General features: G+C 37.4%; 2 protein-coding genes across 2 annotated transcripts in view; one reads left to right on the top strand and one right to left on the bottom strand.

Annotated features, from left to right (window-relative positions):
- The window catches only part of LOC112049332 (uncharacterized), a 92,495-nt gene that overhangs the window by 12,251 nt on the left and 57,012 nt on the right, over positions 1–23,232 (top strand). The window lies entirely within an intron of this gene.
- On the bottom strand, positions 5,344–23,211 carry LOC112049360 (maltase 1-like). Its single transcript, XM_024087216.2, has 11 exons — positions 22,955–23,211; positions 21,639–21,803; positions 16,977–17,156; positions 15,305–15,468; positions 12,575–12,776; positions 11,645–11,828; positions 10,114–10,315; positions 9,701–9,821; positions 8,030–8,265; positions 7,183–7,421; positions 5,344–6,428 (listed from the first exon to the last, which is right to left on the bottom strand). Exons 1-11 carry the CDS (start codon positions 23,019–23,021, stop codon positions 6,353–6,355), a joined length of 1,836 nt encoding a protein of 611 aa, XP_023942984.2. The 5' UTR covers positions 23,022–23,211; the 3' UTR covers positions 5,344–6,352.

Below are 23,232 nucleotides of genomic sequence, written 5' to 3'. Positions count from 1 at the left end.
GAAGCGTAAGAGTTCGCCTTCATATGATAAAGATGATGCTTATATTTTAAGTATGGTGTATGGTAGTCAATTATGGTATTTGGAGTGTGGTGGCTTTGAAAGCGGTTTTCAGCGGGCAAAACCTTAACCTTAAAAACAGTCAAATAAAAAGCGTATTTTTTTAATATTTTCCTCGACATTTTTTGAGGAATCCATGCCCATTCACAGCAACCCATCGAAAAACATCAATAAAGATAATTTTTTAAAGAACTTTAAGGGTGTCTAACGAAGAGTTTCCATGGAGGTTCTAGCGTCTGGTGACTTGATAACTCATGATATGCCGTATAAAATATTAAAAAAAACGTAGACTCGAAATCAGAACCTCCTCCTTTTTTGAAGTCGGTTGATAAAATACGTTTTATGCTTAGTTAATTGAGGTTCTTGAAATCTGCTATCTTTCCGAGCCACTGCTGTTCAAACTCTATAATTGGCTCCATAAAATAAGGTGTCCAAGCTCTCACTCCAGAAGAACACTTTAGTTGCTGATTAAAGTCATCATCATCATTATCAGCCGATGTCCACTGCTGGACATAGGCCTCTTGCATGGACTTCGAAACAAAACGGTCTCGAGCCGCGAGTATCCAGCGATTTTTAATCAGCATAGTTTACATGAAATTATAGGTGTACAAGCACCTTTACATGACGCAACTATAAATCTAGCAATTCTCGTAACGGATCCCAGTAACCTACATTCCGATAACACCGATTACATAACAAAAAACAATAATACAAATACAAAAATCCTCGTTCACATAAAAAGTGTATAGAATGTACAACTTTATATTTTGTTCATTGTAGCGGTTGAAATATGCACGGCGGTGTTTTCACAATTGGCTGAGCTGCGTTTGATAACGATTTAATTGCTGGTGTGTTTTGTAGGCAGGAAACAATTGCGACGGACCGCGGAGCAAATGTTAAAACGATCCCTGTTGTTGCTCTGCATCAAATATATTGGAATATTTTTAGTAATAGTTCTCTGAATGTATTTGCAACTGTCTGTGTGTAGTGGTTTCACCCGAGCACAATTGCACATCCTATGCCTCTGGGAATATCGGGGTGAAATGTATCATGCGCTATGTCAGAGTATAGTCTATCTCTGTGCCAAATTACTTATAATTTTCAACCGTTGAGCCGTAAAAAAAGTGTTTTTTTAAATTTTTTTAATAAAAATAATCTTATTTGCAATTTTCTCAATATTTATGTCATTCTCAAGTTATGGTCTAATCAAAGAGATTTTATTTATTTAAATTAAGCCTAACCATAGTGCAACACAAACCACAGTTGGTTTTACAGTGCACTGGTTATTACATAATACAATATTTAAGAAACAAATTAATTAACAAACAAAAAGAGAAGAAAACAAAGAACAATCATTAGCGCGTAGTTAAATAAATATCATAATTATAGTGTGAGTGAACTTTAACTTTATCTTTTTAATATGTAGATTTTGATCTATTGTTAGAATATGATTGTTATAATATTACTCTTAGCCTATTCTATATAATCCACAGAAATCCACGTTTTCTGGGTAAAACTGGTGTATGTTTGACTGACACGTCGTGCCAAAATCTTCTTTTTCTGTGTGAAACTTTACATTTATCACGAAACAAGTATGTTATCTCATCTTAGACCACATCACTCGATGAGATCGTAGCTGTTGTATAAAAAAAGATTCCTAAAAGTTGGTATAGATGTAAGTAAGGCAGGTTGGATGACACAGACGAAATGCTGCTGCATTTAGACTATCGATCAGTTTGGAATTGAATGGGAAATGAGCCCGCCCCATCTCTCTCGCTGCCATAGCTACGGCTATGTTCCCATCGCATGGGTTGGGCTTGTAAAACTATCGAGTAAAACCGTACTTAATCCTTATGTTACCAATCTGAACTGTTACAAAACAGTAACGTAAATTATTAATTCCAAATTGTAATAATTAAAAGAATTTTAAAGTTTCTTCCATGCTACTCTAGGTATAGTATTTGCTTCCCAATCCCTACTGAGTCACTACTCATTGACAGACTTTACTTTTAAAAGCCAAATGAAATGGGAACAATACCAATTCGTATAAAAGATATTGTCTGTCAGTGTTATGTATGTCGGTAAGTGATTCTTTTCCGACAACATAGCTGTTTCTAAACACAGTTTTATCAATTGATCCTCTGTATCCTTTGTATGTTTGTACAATATAACCGATCTGATCTGGATTTAAAATATGTTTCCTCTCAAATGCTCATCAGGAGCCCGCCACCGTTACACTGCAAGATGCACCGGCGTGTGTATCTGTAGCATCAGTCTACAAGTTATAAAAACATTTACTGAATGTATGTTCACAACTGCAGCTATTAATATATTCTTAAAACTACATACAGATCTTCCGGTTTCGTACCCACACCCTCCGGAATCAGAGGCAGAGGTCATATCCACTGAGCTATCACGGCTCTGCACCTCCAACTTTTTAGTTTGCATTTAAAAAAATTAAATATCATGTGTCTCATAACGGTGAAGGAAAAACATCGTGAGGAAACCTGCACACCAGAGAATTTTCTTAATTCTCTGCGTGTGTGAAGTCTGCCAATTCGCATTAGGCCAGCGTGGTGGACTATTGGCCTAACACCTTTCATTCTGAGAGGAGGCTCGAGCTCAGCAGTGAGTCGAATATGGGTCGACAAAAGTGACATAAGCCCTCAAGCCCCGCATCGCATCCGTTTCAACCCTTTTTTCACCACTTTAGGGGCTGAATTTTAAAAATTATATTTCGTATTTTTTATAATTTACTAGCCGACGCCCGCGACTTCGTCCGCGTGAAACTTGATGTAAACTTTCAACTACCCCTACCCTACCCCTACCCTAAAGATTCAAGATTTTTATAAAAAAAAATAGTGTATCGCGGACTTTTTTGAAGATATTTATAAGATCTACAATTAATTAGAACATTTTATAGTTCTATCTTTTATAGTACGCGTACGCAAAACAAGTAACTTTTCTGGTTGATTTTTTACACCTTGTGTCCGAAAAATCCAAATATCTTAGGGAACCCTATTTTTTTCCAAAATAAAATTTAGCCTATGTTACTTGTGGAAAGTGCAGCTTTCGAATGGTGAAAGAATTTTTAAAATCGGTTCAGTAGTTTTTGAGCCTATTCATTACAATCAAACAAACAAACATACATACAAACATACAAACAAAGTTTTCCTCTTTATAATATTAGTATAGATTAACAAATTCTTAAAACTTGAACTCTAAAGATTTGCTTTGCTAAAGGTTACGGCATAATATCATAACGTTACGTGATTTGAGCGAAAGCCTTGAACCGTAAGGTTTATTTATTTGAGCACTGTCACAAAGAACTCTATATATCTCTCGTATATTGTGGGATGAGAATAAGGCGGCAATCCTCTGAAGCACTATCACACAGAATGCAGGAGCGAAGCCACAACCATACACATAGCGTTGGAGGGAACTTCTCAGATAATATGTTCACCTTTCACGGGCGGTTCAGCAAACATACAGTTCCGTTACTATTATACCTTGTTTTATTCTCTATCTATATTTTCGATTGCTTGTACTTCAATTATTGTATGCTGATATTTCAATGGATTTACCAAGTATGCTTGTGATGAAAGATTAGACGTGACGTTGTAGTCAAAACTCAATAGCTCAACGGTAAGAGCGGTCGAACTCATCACCGAGGGGTGGTGGTTCGATCCCCGCCCCGTTGGTCTATTGTCGTACCCACTCCTAGCACAGTCTTTTCCGACTAGTTGGAGGGAAATGGGCATATTAAAGATATGGCAAATATTCTTTATAAAAAAAACCCGACACTTCGATCTCATTCCCTGTGTCAATGTGTTGATATTCCAAGTTAAAACAATCTAGACATAAATACTGTGTAAGTTTAATGTGTAAGCTAAATGGATACAAAATTACCTAAAATATAATAAATATTTGACAAAGTATTTCAGTTTGCAAACTGTATGTTTGCTAAGCCGAGGCACGCTGCGTTTGATGTGGACCGATCCGCTAACTTTACAAAATATGCTCTCTGCTACAAGCAAAGTTTTACTTTGAGCCGGCCATTTTGAGCTGTAACAGAAACACTTTGTGTTGAACCGCCCGCGCCCGCGCCCGCGCCCGCGCCCGCGCCCGCGCCCGCGCCCGCGCCCGCGCCCGCCAGGTGGATGCCCGCACAAAGTAACCGCGGCGTTCTTGAAATGTTTATTGCATTGCTTGCAATTTGCTAAAGCAGAAAATTCAATTTTCTGCTATAAGACAGTTTTGCTTAATCTTGATAGAAGAAATTTTAATTAAAATTTCGCTTTTAAGTAAAATTTTAGTGTCTTTTAAATAATAATGATATGACACTCAAATCACCGAGGTATTTAGGATCGTTTCCCATTGCTATAGAGTAGTGCTCACAGCTGATATGGGTTTATTCGCTTAGTTTAAGGGAAATCTATATTATAAAGCTGTAGTATGTTTTGATAGTTGATGGTAAAACAACTCTTGTGTTTGACTGTCAATTTATCGAGGAATGCTGTAAAACATCACCAATCAGTGAAAAGGAGGGCAAAAATTTATAATAATTATTCTTTATAGAGCTTCTGTTGATTGAACACACACAGTGTTCAATCAATCAAGTAGGAATATTAGTCGAATCTAAAAACACTGATTATTTACACCATCATCATGACGTGTTAAATCATGAAGTTATGACGTCATTTAAATTGCCACTTTGGGGCAGTAGCCTTTGACTTCGGATCAATAGTAGGTTCAATCCAAAGGTTCGAAACGAGATCTATGAAACACTGAGTTTTTCTTTCGTCCATAAAATTGTCAAAAAGTCAAACAGTCCATTTTAATAGCTACAAAAAGACAGATACACAAATAAGTATACATAGTAAATTATAACACCCCTTTGTTGGGGTTTTTATATAAAACGTATTAACTTTTATATTTTAGACGGTACTTGGCATTGATTGTGTGGAAACCAAATAGCACCTATTCGGCGCTACACCTTATATAATCTCCAGGGAATGTGAATATTTTCCCGAAAGATATTTTTTCTAGATAAACCGGGTACGAGCATGACCTCCAAATCCCCTGAACCCGGCTAGCTTAGGGCCCTTATACGCTCTGTAATGAGGGCGAGTCTCCTAGGCATCCTTATCTGCTACTTACTTTGTAAATAGTACATATTGAAAATAAAGAAGCCAAAAACGGAATGAAGCGCTGTTGTAATACGAATATTAATTTAAGAGTTGTCATAAAAAAACACTTGATAATCCAATTTTTTATTATGAAAACGTTAAAATTAAATCAATAAGCGTTATATTTACATCATTTAAACCTTAAATAAATTAAACAGCACGTATTAAATTATTAAAATAATAAATTTAATAACTTTAAACTAATCCTACCAAATGACAAACTATTATACATTAATAAAATTATTATGTTGAAAAAAATGGGAAAACGAGAAATTATGATAAAGTATTTTTGTTTTTTTATCCAATAAAAGTGACGTCATGGCAGTTACATTCATATGAAAGTGTAAAGCTGATTCCGTACATAATTCGACAACTTACATTCGGCAACTAAAAGTTGCAGCCATGGATTACAAGAAAACTACCTGCGCTTCGTGGAAATTTTACGAATCGTTAAGATTGTAAATAAGCTTATATGAAGTATACATCCAGTACCACTCTGTACAAGTCGTACTGACAAAGTAACGAAGTGATAAACACTTCGTGGTCATTTTGATAAAAATAAAGATCCAACGATGTTTAAACGCTCCAACGCGCACTAGATTTTTATACTTTAGGGCTTTATTTCCTAAATTATAGTTACACATTACAGAATATTAATCTATTTTGACTAAAGATTGTGTGATACTGGTAGATATGTTACGTGCCTACAAAATCACCGCAAAAAGTGATCCGAATTTCATTTATCCACTGAGCGCACACGTGCATAATTTTGTGTTTACTTACACTTTAGTATATAGATATTTATGTATATATAGTTTTTGTACTTCCTGAACACACAACTCGACATTGTAGACTTTGAAACGCAAGTGACATATCTAAGCTAAACTAAGCTTTGATTATTACAGTTACATATGACTTTACTATTAAGCGAATATTAACAAAATGCGATTTTAAAATGTCAATAATAAAAATTGTAAGCTTACAGTTAAAAGGACCCATGGAAGTTAACATTTGAAATCTAATAACCAGAGTCCTCTCTAAAGGGTGTTAACATCATCAAGTCAGTGATGTCCATCGCTGGACACGTAGGCTGACTGGCTGTGACGTCACGGCACTGGATTGGCTCTCAGGATGACAGCTTCTCCCGCAGCAAGAGTCAGGTTTTCTCCCTCAATTGTGTCACTGGAAAATAAATGGACTATTTCGTCTAAACCGCTTCAAATTTGAAAGTGCAGCTCACAAGAATACTCATTCTGAGAAATACTCATTATTTCCGTCTGTTTATATTTTACCTATAATAAATTACTATATTATATTATTATTTATAGAGCCGTGATATATCACATGGATATGACCTCTGCTTTCGATTCAGAATACACCTTCTGTCCGGAGTATGCACCTCCAACTTTTCAGTTGTGTGCGCTTTAGAAAATTAAATTCAAAAGGGAAAAACATTGTCAGGAAACCTGAGAATTTTTTTAATTAATTCCTAACTCAACTCTCTACGTGTGTGAATTCTGCTAATCCGCATTGGGCGAACGTGGTGGACTATTAGCCTAACTCATTCTTATAGAGAAGATTCGTGCTTATCAGTGAGTCCAATGTGGGTTTTTAATGATGATGATAATAATTAATTATTAATAATAATTATTATCAAATTTTACTATTAACTTAAGAATTAACTAAATATTGTGAAGTACACAATATTTAGTTAATTCTTAAGTTAATAGTTATAGGAATCCTTTGATTACTCTCACTATTATCTTGCAGCAAGTTAATAAATTCCATTTGTTCGGTTAGCCTGACCAACTGACGTTAAAAATCTCGCTGACTGCATATTGTGTTGCAATGAGATGATGATTGTGGTGTCTCTAGACAGTTAATAGAGCATCGGTTCCCTCTTTAAGTAACGATTATGGATTTTAAAATATCTCACCCAGCCAGTCTAGTAGAATGTATACTAGCCACCACAACAGTGGCGGGTAGGTCCAGCTTCAGCACCCTGCGCAGGACGACGGTGTCCGGCTGGTCGGCCACGTTGAACAGCATCACGACGGTGTCGAAGGTCCTCAGGTAGCGCACCAGGTAGAACGTGCGGTCAGACAGTGCCCTCACCAGGTACTCGCCGTGGGACAGGGCCTTCTCTTTGCGCAGCTTTACCAGCGTTTGGTACACCTGCGGAAGAATATATTTGTTACTACTGGCTTTGTTTATGCTGAGAAGTTTTTGAATAACGTATTTGGTTTTGTTTAAGAAATGAGACCATTAGCCCGAATTTTTTTACAACAAGTGTCTTGTAATAAGCTATTGATTTTGTTTAATTTTACTGCTTTCTCACTGTAGCACAAGCTTTTATAAAAGAAACAACTATTACGATTACTCTTCGAAAAACACTGTTGAGGATTAAGTTATTAGAGTTCTGCGCCCTTTATCTCAAAAGCATAAAAAAATTCAAACAAAAGTTGTAGACAATTTTATCATTTACAACTTTGATAATAACCGTAAATACGATAGAAGGCAAAGGAAACCAAGACATTTTCAAAAATTCAGTTATTATGTTCTATTACGAGATGAAATCCTTAAATTATGGCTATCATCTTATACGAAACACTACAAGCCTTGTTCTATTCTGGCTGGTTCTCACTTTGCAGATAAACCACCTAGCAATTCCAATACAATTGTGTTGACAACTTGCTAGCCATTTTGTCTTCTTCAAAGAGATCTTGGCAGTTTCGAAATTAAGCTACCTTCCTAGTGGTAAGCCTCAAATAAAGTCGCCAAACCTTAAAGTGACTGCGTGCATCTTCCATCTGCTTGGCAAGATTGATCTCTTTATAATCATCAGCGACAGGCAGCCACGTGCTGTTGTGAGTGGAGAAGCCAGCGTTGGTGGAGTTGTTCCAGTGGTAGGGGGTCCGGCAGGGGTCTCGGGAGTACTGCATGTAGGTCTCGTTGTTACCACGTCGGAGGGCCTCCACGTCCACTGTGTCTTCCCAGCTGACGAAACCGTCCCTCATACCTGCAAGACAACAGTGGCAATAGGCATCTTGTTGGCATAACTACACTTACCATCAGGTGAAATCGTAGTTAAAGGAAAGCCTCCGGGATCCGTGGCGCAGTGGATTTCCAAGACGGAGCTCCTGGGTTTGAACCCCGGATGGGTCGATTGAGATTTATCTAATTGGTCCAGGTCTTGCTGGGTGGCTTTGGCAGTGGCTAGTTACCATCCTACTGACAAAGATGAATCGCCAAGCAATTTAGCGTTCCGTTACGATGTCGTGTAAAAACTGAAAGGGGTAGTATGGATTTTCATCGTACTGCTAACAATCTAGGTGAGATTGTAATCAAGGGCTAACTTGTAAAGAATAAATAAAGGCAATTTAATGTAAAAATAATCAGGAGATTGAATAAACAGGAAGGTTGTAAAAGAATTCAAGTATTAACTTGTTCTTTCCGTGTAACTGATTGCATTTAATGATAAATAGATTTTTTTATGGCACAAACACAAAGTAAATATAACAAAGAATTAATTAGATAAAGAATAGTAGAAACGCAGAAAATAATAAAAATAGTCAATACTGTTAGTAACGCAGAGTTGAAATGGACGTACATTTTGCAATCTAATTGGAATCTCTTAAAAGAAATGAAATAGTAAAAAATCAATGACATATAGGACAGAGAGAGAGAAAGAGTCAAATCACAGCTTAAGCGCTTTATCTATGTTCTTTGGTGGAATATTAATGCGGCTAAATTAGCGACAATTATGAATTCTTCTAATTCTTTCTTTTTCTATTGGGGATATTATTTGTAGATTTAGTAATTTTAATTTAGTTATATACATAGCTGATGCTCGCGACTTCATTCACGTAAATATCAGTTTTTCACAAATTTTGCGGAAACCAAAGATTTTTCCGGGATAAAAAGTAACTTATGTGTTAATCCAGGGTATAATCTATCTACAGGAATTTTATTTTTAAAGGAAGGAGGGACAAATATCCATACAAACTTTCGCTCCTATATAAGTAGAATTTGAAAATATACTATTAGCAAAATACCTATGTAATAATCCTAATCCAGCCGTGATAGCCCAGTGTATGACCTCTGCCTCCGATTCCGAAGAGTGTGGGTTCGAATCCGGTCCAGGGCATGCACCTCCAACGTTTCAGTTGTGTGCATTTTAAGAAATTAAATATCACGTGTATCAAAACGGTGAAGGAAAAACATCGTGAGGAAACCTGCATACCAGAGAATATTCATAATTCTCTGGGTGTGTGAAGTCTGCCAATCCGCATTGGGCGAGCATGGTGAACTATTGGCCTAACCCCTCTCGTTCTGAGAGGAGACTCGAGCTCAGCAGTGAGCTGAATATGGGTTGATAATGATGAATCCTAGATATTGACCTGAGTCTGCCCTAGGTACTTTAAAGTTATTGAGGTCAAAAGCAGATATGGTACCTATCTCCTCGCCCTGGTAAGTGACGGCTACTCCAGGCAGCAGAAGGTTGAGCGCGGTGAGCCCGTCCACCATGTTTTCCCTGAACCGGGACGGTGCCCGGTTGTTGTCGTGATTACCAGTCTGGAAATGGATTTATTCATTACCCTCTTGTTCACACTTTATAAATGAAGTTGCCGAGTCGCATATTACTAGTTTGAACGAAAATTGTATCGCACTCAGATGATGTCACAGGAATTATTCATTGTAAAAAGTTTTTATATGAAAACCCACACAAATGACTAGCCATTTTAATGTTTTTAATGATTTTGATGATTGTCAATTCATAACTACTAGACAATATGCTATATAGTCAATTAGTCATCTTACAATAACGTCTTACATTCTTAATTTTATTTAGATTTTCCAATCTTACCTGCCAGTTGGCAACGGCCTTTGCTGGCATATAGGTGAGCCACCTCAGGATAGTGTAGGTGAAGTCTCTCGCATTGGATTCGTAGGAGAGTTCCTTGACAAAGTCGAAGTTAAAAGGGAAATGAGCACCGAGCTTCCCTTCCTCATTTCCATAGTACAACATTGTCATTGAAACGTTGGCGTAACCTTCCGAGAATAAAACTCTGAAAACAGAGAAAAACCAATCATCATCATCATCATTAACAACCTATATAACTGCTGAGCACGAGTATCCTCTCAGAATGAGAGGAGTTAGGCTAATAGTCCACCGCGCTGGCCCAATGCGGAAGACTTCCCACTCGTAGAGAATCAAGAAAATTCTCATGTATGCAGGTTTACTCGTAATATGGGTAGAACAAACTTTTAATATTTTCAAAACCATCTTAGGCTTAAATAACATATGTTGAGATCGCGACTTCACTTGAAAAAATAGTATGTGTTGTATGAACCTTCTTGGTATACTAGTTTTAACTGCCTCATCACAAACTCCACTGATATTTTCTGCGGGCTCTCTAACTAGTTTTTATATTTCTGAAGTTCGACCCAAGAAAGCAAGTCTCGCTTCGGAAAGTGTTGCTTAAGTTATAAGATCCTCAAGCGTGCCCGAGTTATAAGATCCTTATTAAAAGTTTGATCAGCGACTGTTTTATGTTCATAACAAACTTGCTCATATGTAGCCGCTGGGCCACGACTACATCTCTCAAGCGGATTTTTAAACACTTTAGTAACTTATGCTGTTGTACTGTGCTGCTTTTAGATTTCAATTTTACAAGCTGTTGGTCTGTCAGTCTGAGTATCTACTAACATGGCTCGTCCATCTTTAAAGTTTCGAACGAAGGGAATAAAGGGAACGGAACTTAAAGTTGTTAAGGGAACTTTAAGGGCACTTCCACACGGCTTTAGGTTTGGTATTATACATTGCCTGACATAGTATCGTCGGAGATGAGAAAAATTATGATGCGGTTACTACCATGTTCTTCTCAATTCCGGTCTGAGAACTTTCACTGCAAATTCCTTAAAAACGAAAAGCTCAATTTTGTAATAAAACATTACTTCCTGGCGAGCTTTGCTACAAAAAGCTTTTTTTTTTTATTATTTACAAGTTAGCCCTTAACTACAATCTCACCTGATGGTAAGTGATGATGTAGTCTTAGATGGAAGCGGGCTAACTTGTTAGGAGGAGGATGAAAATCCACAACCCTTTCGGTTTCTACACGGCATCGTACCGGAACGCTAAATCGCTTGGCGGTACGTTTTTGCCGGTAGGGTGGTAACTAGCCACGGCCGAAGCCTCCCACCAGCCAGACCTGGACCAATTAAGAAAATCTCAATCTGCCCAGCTGGAGATCGAACCCAGGACCTCCGTTTTGTAAATCCACCGCGCATACCACTGCGCCACGGAGGCCGTCCTTTAGGAGGCTTCGATCTTTAGATCACGTATTCTGCAATTTTTGTAGAAGTCTTTACCATTTGGTATACATGTTTCTTCGTACCGTGTGGAACCTTTGTTGTCCTTCAAGTACTGGTCGATGAACTCCCTCCACTCGTACACGATGTCGTACAGCTCGATGAGGTCCTTGGTGTAGAGCGGGATGGTGTAGCCGAGCTGGTGCGGCTCGAACTGCGCCAGGCCGCTGAGGGGGTCGTCGGGGTAGCGGCCCCCGTGGTCTGCGGGGTCTGGAACAAATGAATGGTGTTTTATTCGTCGATCAGACAACTATGTCAGGATATGTGATAAATATATTTTGTAAGACCTAAATTATGTACCGGGATTAGATGCAGGGAGCCTGTCGGCTGATAAGGTAAGGCAAGGTAAATTATGTACCTATGTAGGTACATGTATTCTAGAAAAATAAAAAAAAATATTGATTGATTGAAATAATTCAAATAAATATAAACAGACAATAAATAACAAAAAAACTTAATCGATTAACGAATATTCATAAACATAATTACGAATTTAGACTTGCTGCATCTGTGATGTAAAACCAGCTGTATACTTATATGTGATTGCTGGAATAAATGATAAATAAATTAATGATATGAGGTATTTACAGGTCTGTATGAATGTTATTTAAACGGGTATATACTACGATAAAACGACGAGATTTTTATTGTCGATATTTTACAGGTCTTTTGGGATATTTTTTTAACTTTTTATGTAAGCAAAACATGTAAATTGGTCAATAGATACCTATGTGGTAGGTATTAAAGGTCGAATCACCAAATTTTTGATTTTATAAAAGAAATTAGTTTGTTTTGTATTCTATAATATATACCAAAGGATCCTGAACATAAATCGTCATCTTTGTCGATAGATGGTAACTAGCCACGTCTGGTGCCTACCAGCAGACCAGAGCTACGCGAAATTAGACCTTACCTTGGCCAAAAAAGTCTTGAGAGGTTTATGCAGTAGAACTTACCAGCTTCCATCATATAAGGCAGGGCGTCGACCCGGAAGCCGTCCACGCCCTTGTCCAGCCAGAACTTCATGATCTTGATCAACTCGTCCTTGACGGCGGGGTTGCGGAAGTTGAAGTCGGGCTGCTCGATGGCGAACTGGTGCAAGTAGAACTGCCGGCGCGCCTCGCTCCACTCCCATGCTGAGCCGCCGAACTGGCTCACCTACACAAAATACTCATTTATTTATTAACTAGCGGACGCCCGCGACTTCGTCCGCCCTTAGACCTTTTTAATCCAGCCCTTGCAGCAGTATCGCTGTAATAATGGAGTCACTTATCCCGTTTTCCCAACGTTTACCTTTACTGCTCTGCTCCTATTGATCGTAGCGTGATGAAAAGTATACTATAACCTGTCCAGGAGTATCAAAAATAATTGCAGTAAGTTTCATTAAAATCCGTCAAGTAGTTTTTGTTTTTATAACGAACATACAGACAGACAGACAGACAAAAATTTTACTGATTGTATTTTTGGCATCAGTATCGATCACTAATCACCCCCTGATAACTATTTTGGAAATATATTTCATGTACAGAAGTGACCTCTCTACAGATTTATATATATTTAGTATAGAAGATATAATACTCTACTTTATGTAGTTCCCATTCCCTTGAGAATACGGTGATAAAATACAGCCCATGTTACTGCCTGATAATATAGCTTTCTCTTAGGCCTCATTCGCACGAGAGATAAAAAGCGATGCGTTAAAAACCAGCGTTGGCGGGCGTAGCGTAGGTATAGTAGTATATAATATAGCTTACGCCCGCGACTTCGTCCGCGTAAAAATCGATGTCAACTTTCAACCCCTATTTCACATTCTATTTTGCAAGTTTTATAACTTATACCTAATAAATAGTCCACTTATCATTTTACATTTACAAATGTACCTAAAAAAATTAAGGACTTTCCGTACAAACTTTCTACCCCTACTTCACCCATTTCTGATTTTGTTTTCGCGACAAAAAGTATCCTATTATCCTTCTACGTATTATGGTCTCAAATCGTCTTAAGTATCATTTGAATTCATTCTGTAGTTTCAGCGTGATGCCCGGTCAAAAAAAGGCAAACAGACAGACAAAAAAATAGAAAATAGGCTTCAGTATCGATCTCCTACATCTACCCTACACCTACCCTACCCGTACCCTAACTGTATTCTACCCCTACCCTACCCGTACCTTACCCTACCCGTAATCTTCCCTTTCCCTACCCCTAGGATAGGGGTAGGCCCTACCCCTACCCTACCCCTACCCTACCCCTAACCTAGGCATACACTCCCCTACCCTGCTCTACCCCACCCTACCCCTACCCTACCTTTACCCCTACCCTACCCTTACACAACCCCTACCCTACCTGTACCCTACCATACCCTACCCTATACCTTCCCTACCTTACCCCTACCCTTAGCAAAATCGGTCCAGCCCTATGAGCGTGGTGCGATGACAAAGGAAAATAGAGACTTCTATGCTAAAATTATAATCTTTGGATCTACTGGACCGATTTGAAAGATTGTTTTACCAATAGAAAGCTATAGATAGTTATTTGCGAGTGTCATAGGCTATGTTTGATTCCCATATTCACACAGAAACGGGAACTACGTAATTGAAAGCGCGGGGCGTCATGTAGCGGAATTTCTGCGTCTTTTAGAAATTTCGTATTATCTCCGAAACTATATCTCCATAATATCCTTGTGAATATTAAATAATTTATTTTGATAAGGATTTAAGTTAAGTACCATAATTAATGACGCAAACCTATGTATATAAAATTAATAATTTTTAAAACACAAATGGTACTATATCTGCTAATATATAGAAGATAGATATATGGTGTCGCGGTCTTTTTTGTAGAACTTTTAAAGATACATAAAGCCTCCATACATAAATTTCAATTTTACACAATGGTTAAGGCAGCGCATGTGAATAAGTCTGCTTAAGAGGATTTTCGGTCCGACCTGTATGACAAAAACTGTTGTTACTCGGCGAATATCTATCATACTAATATAAAATATAGCCTATAGCACTCCCCGATAATGTAGCATTCTACTGGTGAAAGAATTTTTGAAATCGGACCAGTAGTTCCGAAGATTACCCCATTTAAAAAATGTGACAAACTTACAAACTTACAAACTTTACCTCTTTATAATATTAGTATAGATGAAATTAAATGAACATCTATTTCCAACGCCCAAAATTGAAAATGCAACACTGCTCGATAAAAAAGCGTCGTGTTTTAAAAACGCTGTCGTGTGAACATATACTTGGGAATGCATTTGTTGTATTTGAACACTTTTATAACGACCGTTAAAAAACTGAGAGTTTTTGGATTTTCAATTTTGGGCATTGAAAATAGATCCATTTAACTTCAAACTATATTTGAACGCTTTTTTAATGTCCGTTAAAAAATCTCTCGGGCTCATGAGGGTTTGGTGAAAGAATTTTTCAAATCGATTCAGTATTTTTGAGTTAATGAGTTACAGAAATACAAATCTTTCCTCGACCCCCCACCATGTGGGCTGATTACATCAAGCGAGTCGAAGACATTCGCTGAATGCAGGCGTCTGGTCGTGTTGTTTGGAAGTCCTTACGAAAGGCCTATGTCCTGCAGTGAACGTCCATATGATGATGATCAAACCTGTCCTCCTTACTTCAAAAGAATATTAGTGTAGATATAGATTAAAACGAGGTTCTTTATACCCAGTTGGAAGGCGGCAGTCTGTTGGAGGCATTGTCAGGGTCCTCCAGCGCGTCGGCCCACACGAAGAAGTCTTCGTACCCTTCCTCCCGCGCCTCGGACCTGATGAAGTAGTCGGACTGGTTGCTGGCGTGGTTCGGCACGAAGTCCAGCAGGACCTTCAGACCTGGACATTATAGTACCAAGTTTATATTATGATGATCATGATCATTAACAGCTCATTTTAGTGGCCCAATATAAGACCACCAAGATATTAAATATCACGTGTCTCAAACGATGAAGGAAACAAATCGTGAGGCAATCTGCATACCTTAGAATTTTATCAATTCTCTATGTGTTTGAAGTATGACAATTGGGCCAGTGTGGACTATTAGCCTAACCCTTTCATTGTTACCAGAGACTCAACTTACGTGAGTGCTCAACGGTGAACTGAATATGGGTTGCTAATGATGATATGTGCAGCGTTGCTATTATGTATGTGTATTTGTTAATAGAAATGTGTGAGAATGATAGTATTGCTAGTTTGGACACGTGATCTATGACGAATATCATTTCCATTCATATTTTAATTTTTGATGCATCTGTGTTTGTAAGAGAAACGATATTAGGTAACAACTAGAGCGGCAAGAATCGATCCCAGGACCACGTGATCTGCAGCCACATAGACTAACCACTGGACTAAAGGCAGTTATTTATTTTTTTAACAAGTTTAACAAGCAGTAGAGCGCTTTGTGACAGCTCGTCCGGGGAAGCACTACAAATTTGTTTTGCAGTAGCTACTGAAGTCTCTAGGCGTAGGTCATTCTATTCTAATTAGAACGGAATGGTTTGGTTTCGGAATAATGCACTGTTCGAATTTCGAAACTAAAGCCGGATATATATTTGTCTGACGTGTCGTGTTGTGATGCATCAGAACAGAATTGGTATCATACAAACTATATGGCAACGTTTACACTTATGTGTTGTGACATGTCGTGATAGCTTCTGACGTGTCGCATACAAAATGTATGATACCCATTCTGTTCTGATACGTCACGACACGACACGTCAGACAAATATAAATCCGGCTTTATTTATCGTATTCAGAGTGGGCATTTTATGAGTAAAAACTTCTGTTGTCAAATATTAGTTATATCTCATGTTTGAAAATGAAATGAAATTAAATAATTTATTATCGTGTAAATCCACTCGTCCATAAATTGTATTGATTGCTTAATTAACTTACTGACAAGATATTATGATAATAATATAGTTCAATAGGTAATTTTCTGATAAAGGTATCTTTTGATTCCTTATGCTAAAAGATTTATTGCAAATGATAAATCGCTCTTTGAAAATATTATCATCAATAAATAGTTCCAGAAAAAGTGGAAAATTTAACAATAAAAATTTTGTTTTGATGTTAAGCGTACGTGATAATATTTTCTGTTAATACATACTAATATTATAAAATACGAAAGTCAGTCTGCATGCCTGTTAAATTTTCACGGCTCAACCAATCAACTGATTTGTATGAAACTTGGAGCATAACATAGGTTACTTTTATTCCCGGGAAAATCCGACTCCGTTCCTGTGAAATTCTAGTTTTCACAAATCCCGCGGGAACCATGGATTTTCCATGATAAAAGTAGCAACGTGAGGCGTAGTCGAGTTTTATTTGTAAGATATTTATACCTAATTCGTGGGCTTTTTTGAGCAAATCGTCGAAATCCTCCATGGTGCCGTACTCGTGGTGGATCCTGTAGAAGTTGCTGATGTCGTAGCCGAAGTCCACCATGGGAGACTCGAATATGGGACTCATCCACATGGCGTCCACTCCCGCCTCTTTGAAATGTTCCAACTCCGACGTTATACCTGGAAATTATTATAGAAATACATTAAACTTATGACCAAGGAGTAAAACTTTTTGATGGGTATGTTTATTAGATGGATGGATGATTTAGTTCTACTTTTTAAAAGCATTCTGCAAGGTACCTAGTTTCAGCTTTAAGCAGCAATCTTGATCTTGTTATTTCTTGCAGATACGTTGTTGTTCTTTGGCATTGCCTATTTTACATTCTTGACCATCGTTTATTAACCCAAAAAGAGCAAAAAGAGGGGTGTTATAAGTTTAACGTGTCTATCTGTATGTCTGTCTGTCAGTCTGTCTGTGGCACAGTAGTTAAAAGTGGAAGGAAAGGGAAGAACATCCGAATGTCTGCAAATATACTCGAGTGGGGTCTCAAATGAAAGCGCACTGAAAGAGAATATTGACGACTTGATCGAGAGTGTAATTATTAATTTCATTACATTCGGGGGTTTTTAAAATGTTCAATTGTATAGTTAAATTATTCTTCAAACGTCATAGAAAACGCCAAATTCTAGCAAATGAAGGTGGTAAAAAAAAATATCCGGCCGAGTCTTCTTCGTAAACTTTTGTTTCTGTTAAGTCCATCAAAATAAAATAATTCGAAAATCATTTACTTTATTTCACTGCCGTTAGGTGCCTCGACTGTTGACAGAAAGGCTGGCTCATTTTTGCGAAATGGATCAGCCTGGCCATATAACGTGGAAATGCTGGCAATTTTCTTGCCATCATGCCATGTGGGCATGATTTGTACTGCAAAGTTTTGTATTCTTTCTTTTTTAGTAAACGTAAAAACTGTAATATTTTCAACCGATATGACTACTCAAAAACAATCTCTATTAAACTTTAGCACTAACACAGACTACGCAGCCGTTGATAAAGACATAGCAGCGACTGATTTTTTTGAGGTCCTTGCTGCTACGAATGCAAATACTGCTACTCTACTACTAGTGGATTCTTTGATCACAATCATTAAGGCTAATACAAAGTCAATTAAAGTTTCACGTAAAAGAATAATACTAAAACCCTGGAACACCCCGGGACTTTTACGATGCATTAGAAATCGTGACCGCCTACATAAAAAACTCAAATCTGCACCACATAATGCAATACTTAAAATAACATATAATCGATATAGGAATTTTTGCAATAATATATTAAAAAAAGTAAAGATTAACTATGAAAAAATGGAATTTGATAAAGCGAAGAATAACATGAAAGCTACTTGGGAAGTCATAAAAAAGGTCGCCAACATCAGTTTGAAAACTCCTACTGCAACGGAACTACTTACTTTGGATCAAGACCCCAATAAATCACTAAACCTTGTTAACGAGCATTTTGCAGGAGTTGGTAGCCACCTTGCCTCATATATTTACCAAAAAACAAATTATACTAAATATCACCGGCCTTCACAAGCTGGACCTTTAAATTCCTTTGGACTAATTCCTGTTGATGAAAATGAAATAGAAAATATTATAAACAGTCTTAAGAATAATGTTTCGGTTGGTTGGGATGGTATGCCTGTTAGAGTAATCAAAGCAAATGTATCAATAATAGCTCCTCTAATGACTCATATTTGCAACCTATCTTTCTCCTCTGGTACCTTCCCTAAGGTTTTCAAAAAAGCTTTAATAATTCCGATCCACAAGGGCGGAGATAGAGACTGTGTCAATAATTATAGACCTATATCAATACTACCAGCTTTATCTAAAATTATGGAAAGTGCTCTAAATAGAAGATTAATAATGTATTTTTAATCCAAAAACCTCTTGGCTCCCAATCAATTTGGCTTCAGGAAAGGAACGTCTACAGAAGACGCCGTCCTTCAACTAACTGAAACTATCACAAAAGCTATAGATAACAAACTAAAATGCATAGGGGTATTTTTAGACTTATCCAAAGCATTTGACACGGTCTCGATCCCTACTCTTGTGGATAAATTGGACTCTCTCAGTATCAGGGGCATTGCATTACAAATTTTTACTGATTACTTGACTAACCGCACTCAACAAGTTAAGATAAGTAACCACCTCAGTGATGAAATTAACCTGACCTTTGGTGTACCACAGGGCAGCATCCTAGGCCCTACCCTGTTTCTTATCTACATGAACAATCTATGTCTTTTACCCATTTCGAAAGGTAAAATTGTGTCATATGCTGATGACACAGTCCTATTGTTAACGGGTGATACCTGGGAGGATGCCTTGACGAACACAGAAAAGGCCCTACGTCAGGTGTCTAATTGGCTGTCGACAAATGTCTTAAGTTTAAATACTGGGAAAACAAAATTTCTAGCGTTCCATACTTCTTCTCGTACACTACCTCAATCTCAAAATTTAAATATCAAAATTCACAGCTGTAAGAATCCAATTGAAAATCCCAGTTCTTGTTCCTGTCCAGCTGTCGAATATGTTCATGACATAAAATACCTAGGTGTACAGATTGATAGTACTTTATCTTGGAACTTACACATTTGTAACATTACTGCAAAAGCTAGAAAACTGATCCATATTTTCCGTAAGCTGAGAACATCTGCTGACAAATCTACACTTTTAACCATTTACTATGCTCTTGCGCAATCCATACTTGGTTACTGTATCACTGTTTGGGGGGGTAGCTCTAAGACATCTATGTTGCGTATCGAGAGATCCCAAAGGGCCATCTTAAAAGTCATGACTCACAAGCCCTACAGATATTCTACTCAAGAGTTATACAAGGATTGTAATGTGCTTACAGTTCGTCAACTTTATATTCTTCAGACTGTTTTACGAAAACACTCAACACTAGCTTTTCATAATAATCTAAACAAAAGAAGATCTGACATAGTATGTCACGCTACCAAACACAGAACACAAGTTGCTCGGAGGCATTTCTATATTTCTAGTTCCAGAATTTATAACAAGTTAAACAGAATCATTAACATCTATCCTCTTACCATCAAACAGTGTAAAACTTGTTTAACAAAATGGTTGCAGACCCGCTCTTACGAGCAAACAGAAGAATTACTCCAAATTCTAAGATAATCTGAATCGCTTTATCAAACCGTCTACATAATATATAGGACTATAAATATATCAAGAGGCTGACTGCTAGCATCATCATTGTAGTGTATAGTTATGTAAATGTAAAATCATCAATCACATACACACACCCGCAAACACACATACACACACACACTCATAATCACACACACACACACATAATCACACACACACACACACACACACACACACAATTGCACACACACAAATACTAACGTACAAGGGCATAATTTTATGATAATATTTATAGGATTGGATTATATATATATAGTAGGGAAGTTCCAGCTTTCTGAGATACAGTTTCTAACTAGTTCAGATAGCTGGGGCACTCACAAAAATTTGGTAGTAATATTTAATATTTTTCTATTTGTATTTATGTGTCATGATTTCCTTTTTTGTGTTTTGCCAAATAAAATCTTTCTTTCTTTCTTTCTTAACTTGGGGCTTATAAGAAAGTCATTAAAATTAGAAGAACTGTATAAAAATCTATTCTAGTTTTTAATATTAATTTTATCGGTATCTCGTTTATAGTTTTTCCTTTACACAGGCTTAAATAATAACTCAGTTGAAGAATAGTAGCTCGAATTCGGTCAATGACAACAATGAGCATCGCATTGTTACAATTTCGGTGCCAGCGTTTGCGGTCGTAGGTAAATACCTAACCGAATGATGACAAAGGCGAGTAATAATGGCGAATGTTAAATCGATTCCGTTATTATATTCCGACACAAAAGTGGTTGCGTTTCGTCGACCGGAATGCTATAATGGTTTCCTGCTTCTATACAAACAGGAGTGGAACGGTAGCTGCAAATAAGTCATAATTTTGGCAAGATTATAGTAACTCAACAATAGACCACCAAACCTTAACAGGTCAGTTAGATTTTAGATTTTTAACCGACTTCATAAAAAGGAGGAAGTTCTCAATTCGACGCGTATGGTTTTTTTTTTATACACACGCTCTCATTATATATGAATGAAGAATGGCAAAAATGTGCCTTGTATATCATTATCTATATCATTATCATTAATTATGTCATCCATGACCTATCCCATACATACACATTTTCTTCTTGTTACCCACAGAATAAAGAATGATCCAGAATGATTCTTTAAAAGCAGCATGGAAAAGCCGGTAAAATCCATAAAAAAAACAAACGTCTCCTTGATATCCACCATTGACAATTTTTTTTCATAATTTGTATTTCAAGAACACTAACAATAATTACGTAAATTAATATCATAATGGACTAATAATCAATATTTACCTATAAAAATGTTTCATCTTATTTCTTTAGTTTTTGTAAACAGTTTTTCAGTAAGGCGCCATTTTTCTTGAATAATATTGAAAATTACTGATTATCGTACTGATTCCAGAAAAATAATAGTATTCGTTTTTGAATTTTGTATTCGCGCTCTATCTGCCTATTATTCTTTAATCTGTGTTTTTACCTTTCAAATCGCCAATGCCGTCGGCGTCACTATCTTTGAAAGACCTCGGGTAAATCTGGTAGAGGACGCAGTGCTCCCACCAGTCCAGCTCGATTATATCCGGGGGGGAAGGGGGAGGAGGTGATCTGTTGTTTCTCGTCGCTAGCACCGCCCAGGTTATGGCTCCTTGAAAAAAAATGGATTAATGAAATTTAATTAAATAGACATTTTACTTCCATTTGTATCTATATTGTCTCTGGAGTTATTTTCGCTATTTGTTGTTTTTACTTTTGTTAAATCTATGCCAGACCTCAGTAATAAAGAAGGCCTATGTATAACAGAAGATAAACCAACTGTCTGTACGTATAAAATAAAATTTCCTGGATTGTGAACAAAGCTTAAAAGTCTTGTTTACAATCTCTGCAACTATAAGCCTCAATAGCTTAAAGGTAAGAGCGGTCGGACTCATCACCGAGGGGTGGTGGTTCGATCCCCGCCCGTTGGTCTATTGTCGTACCCACTCCTAGCAGTCTTTTCCGACTAGTTGGAGTGGAATGGGAATATTGGTCATATTTTAAGAGATATGGCAATTTTTTTTTGTTTTTTTAAAAAAAAAACTACTGGACGGATTTTCATATGGTTATTTCTAGTGAAAATATTCAGAAGATAGACATTTTTTATGCTTTGAATCAACAATAGACCACGTAAATCTTAACTCTTACTTACCTTACTATACTAACTACTACTATGTAAAGGTGCTGATAGATTTGAGAATTCACTTGTAACAGAAGATCGAACCAAACACCGTTTTTATGTTCGTCGAGCTGAAGCAGAGCCGAGCATAGAGCCAAATATTGCTACGAACATCTTGATAATTCTGGCGAACGCTCTATTCGATAATTCCATTCCAAGCAAATCTGCTCGCTAGAATGTTCACCAGAACGCTCGATAGAATGCTCGCTAAAATGTTCTCGTATTATTCTGTGATGTAACATTCGCACGAATGCTCATTACAAGTGATTGATCAAGTCTATCAGACCTTAAGACTACTACAACGTATCCAAAACTCATGTATGTATTAATTTACAGCATTTTAACACACTCACAAATTGTACGTTTATGTTTAAAACTGAAAGTTCTCTTTTTCAGCATGACGTCACATCTTTTCAACGTGACCTCACATCATCTTTATAAGTAAATTCAATACAATACCTTTAAACTCTCTCAAACATTCTCTGTCTTTTCTCAATAAATTTAAACATGTGCTTGTGTTTAAATCTATTGTGGTGGTGTTAATTGGCTGAGCAACTATTTGTATGTATCAGTATGAATATTACCTGCTATGAGACCAGCTCCAAAAACCACAATGGCAGTGATGCCAAACGCTCTCATATTGGAATGCATGGCTAATGCCCACTATTAGTGCCCCACTGTAAGTGCCCACTGCGAGTGCCCTACAATGCAAGTCCTTGTTAAAAGTGCCCCACTGTGTGTGCCCCACAGTGTGTGCCCCACAGCCAGGGTCCCACTGATAGCCCTACTGCAATTTCCCCACGACGACTGCAGTACGAACGGTGCCCCGCGGCTTATACCGCGGAAGGTCGACACAAACGCA

The sequence above is a fragment of the Bicyclus anynana genome, chromosome 3 (assembly GCF_947172395.1).
Source record: "Bicyclus anynana chromosome 3, ilBicAnyn1.1, whole genome shotgun sequence".
Classification (NCBI taxonomy): Eukaryota; Metazoa; Arthropoda; class Insecta; order Lepidoptera; family Nymphalidae; genus Bicyclus; species Bicyclus anynana.
This window is presented reverse-complemented; position numbering and strand designations above follow the sequence as displayed.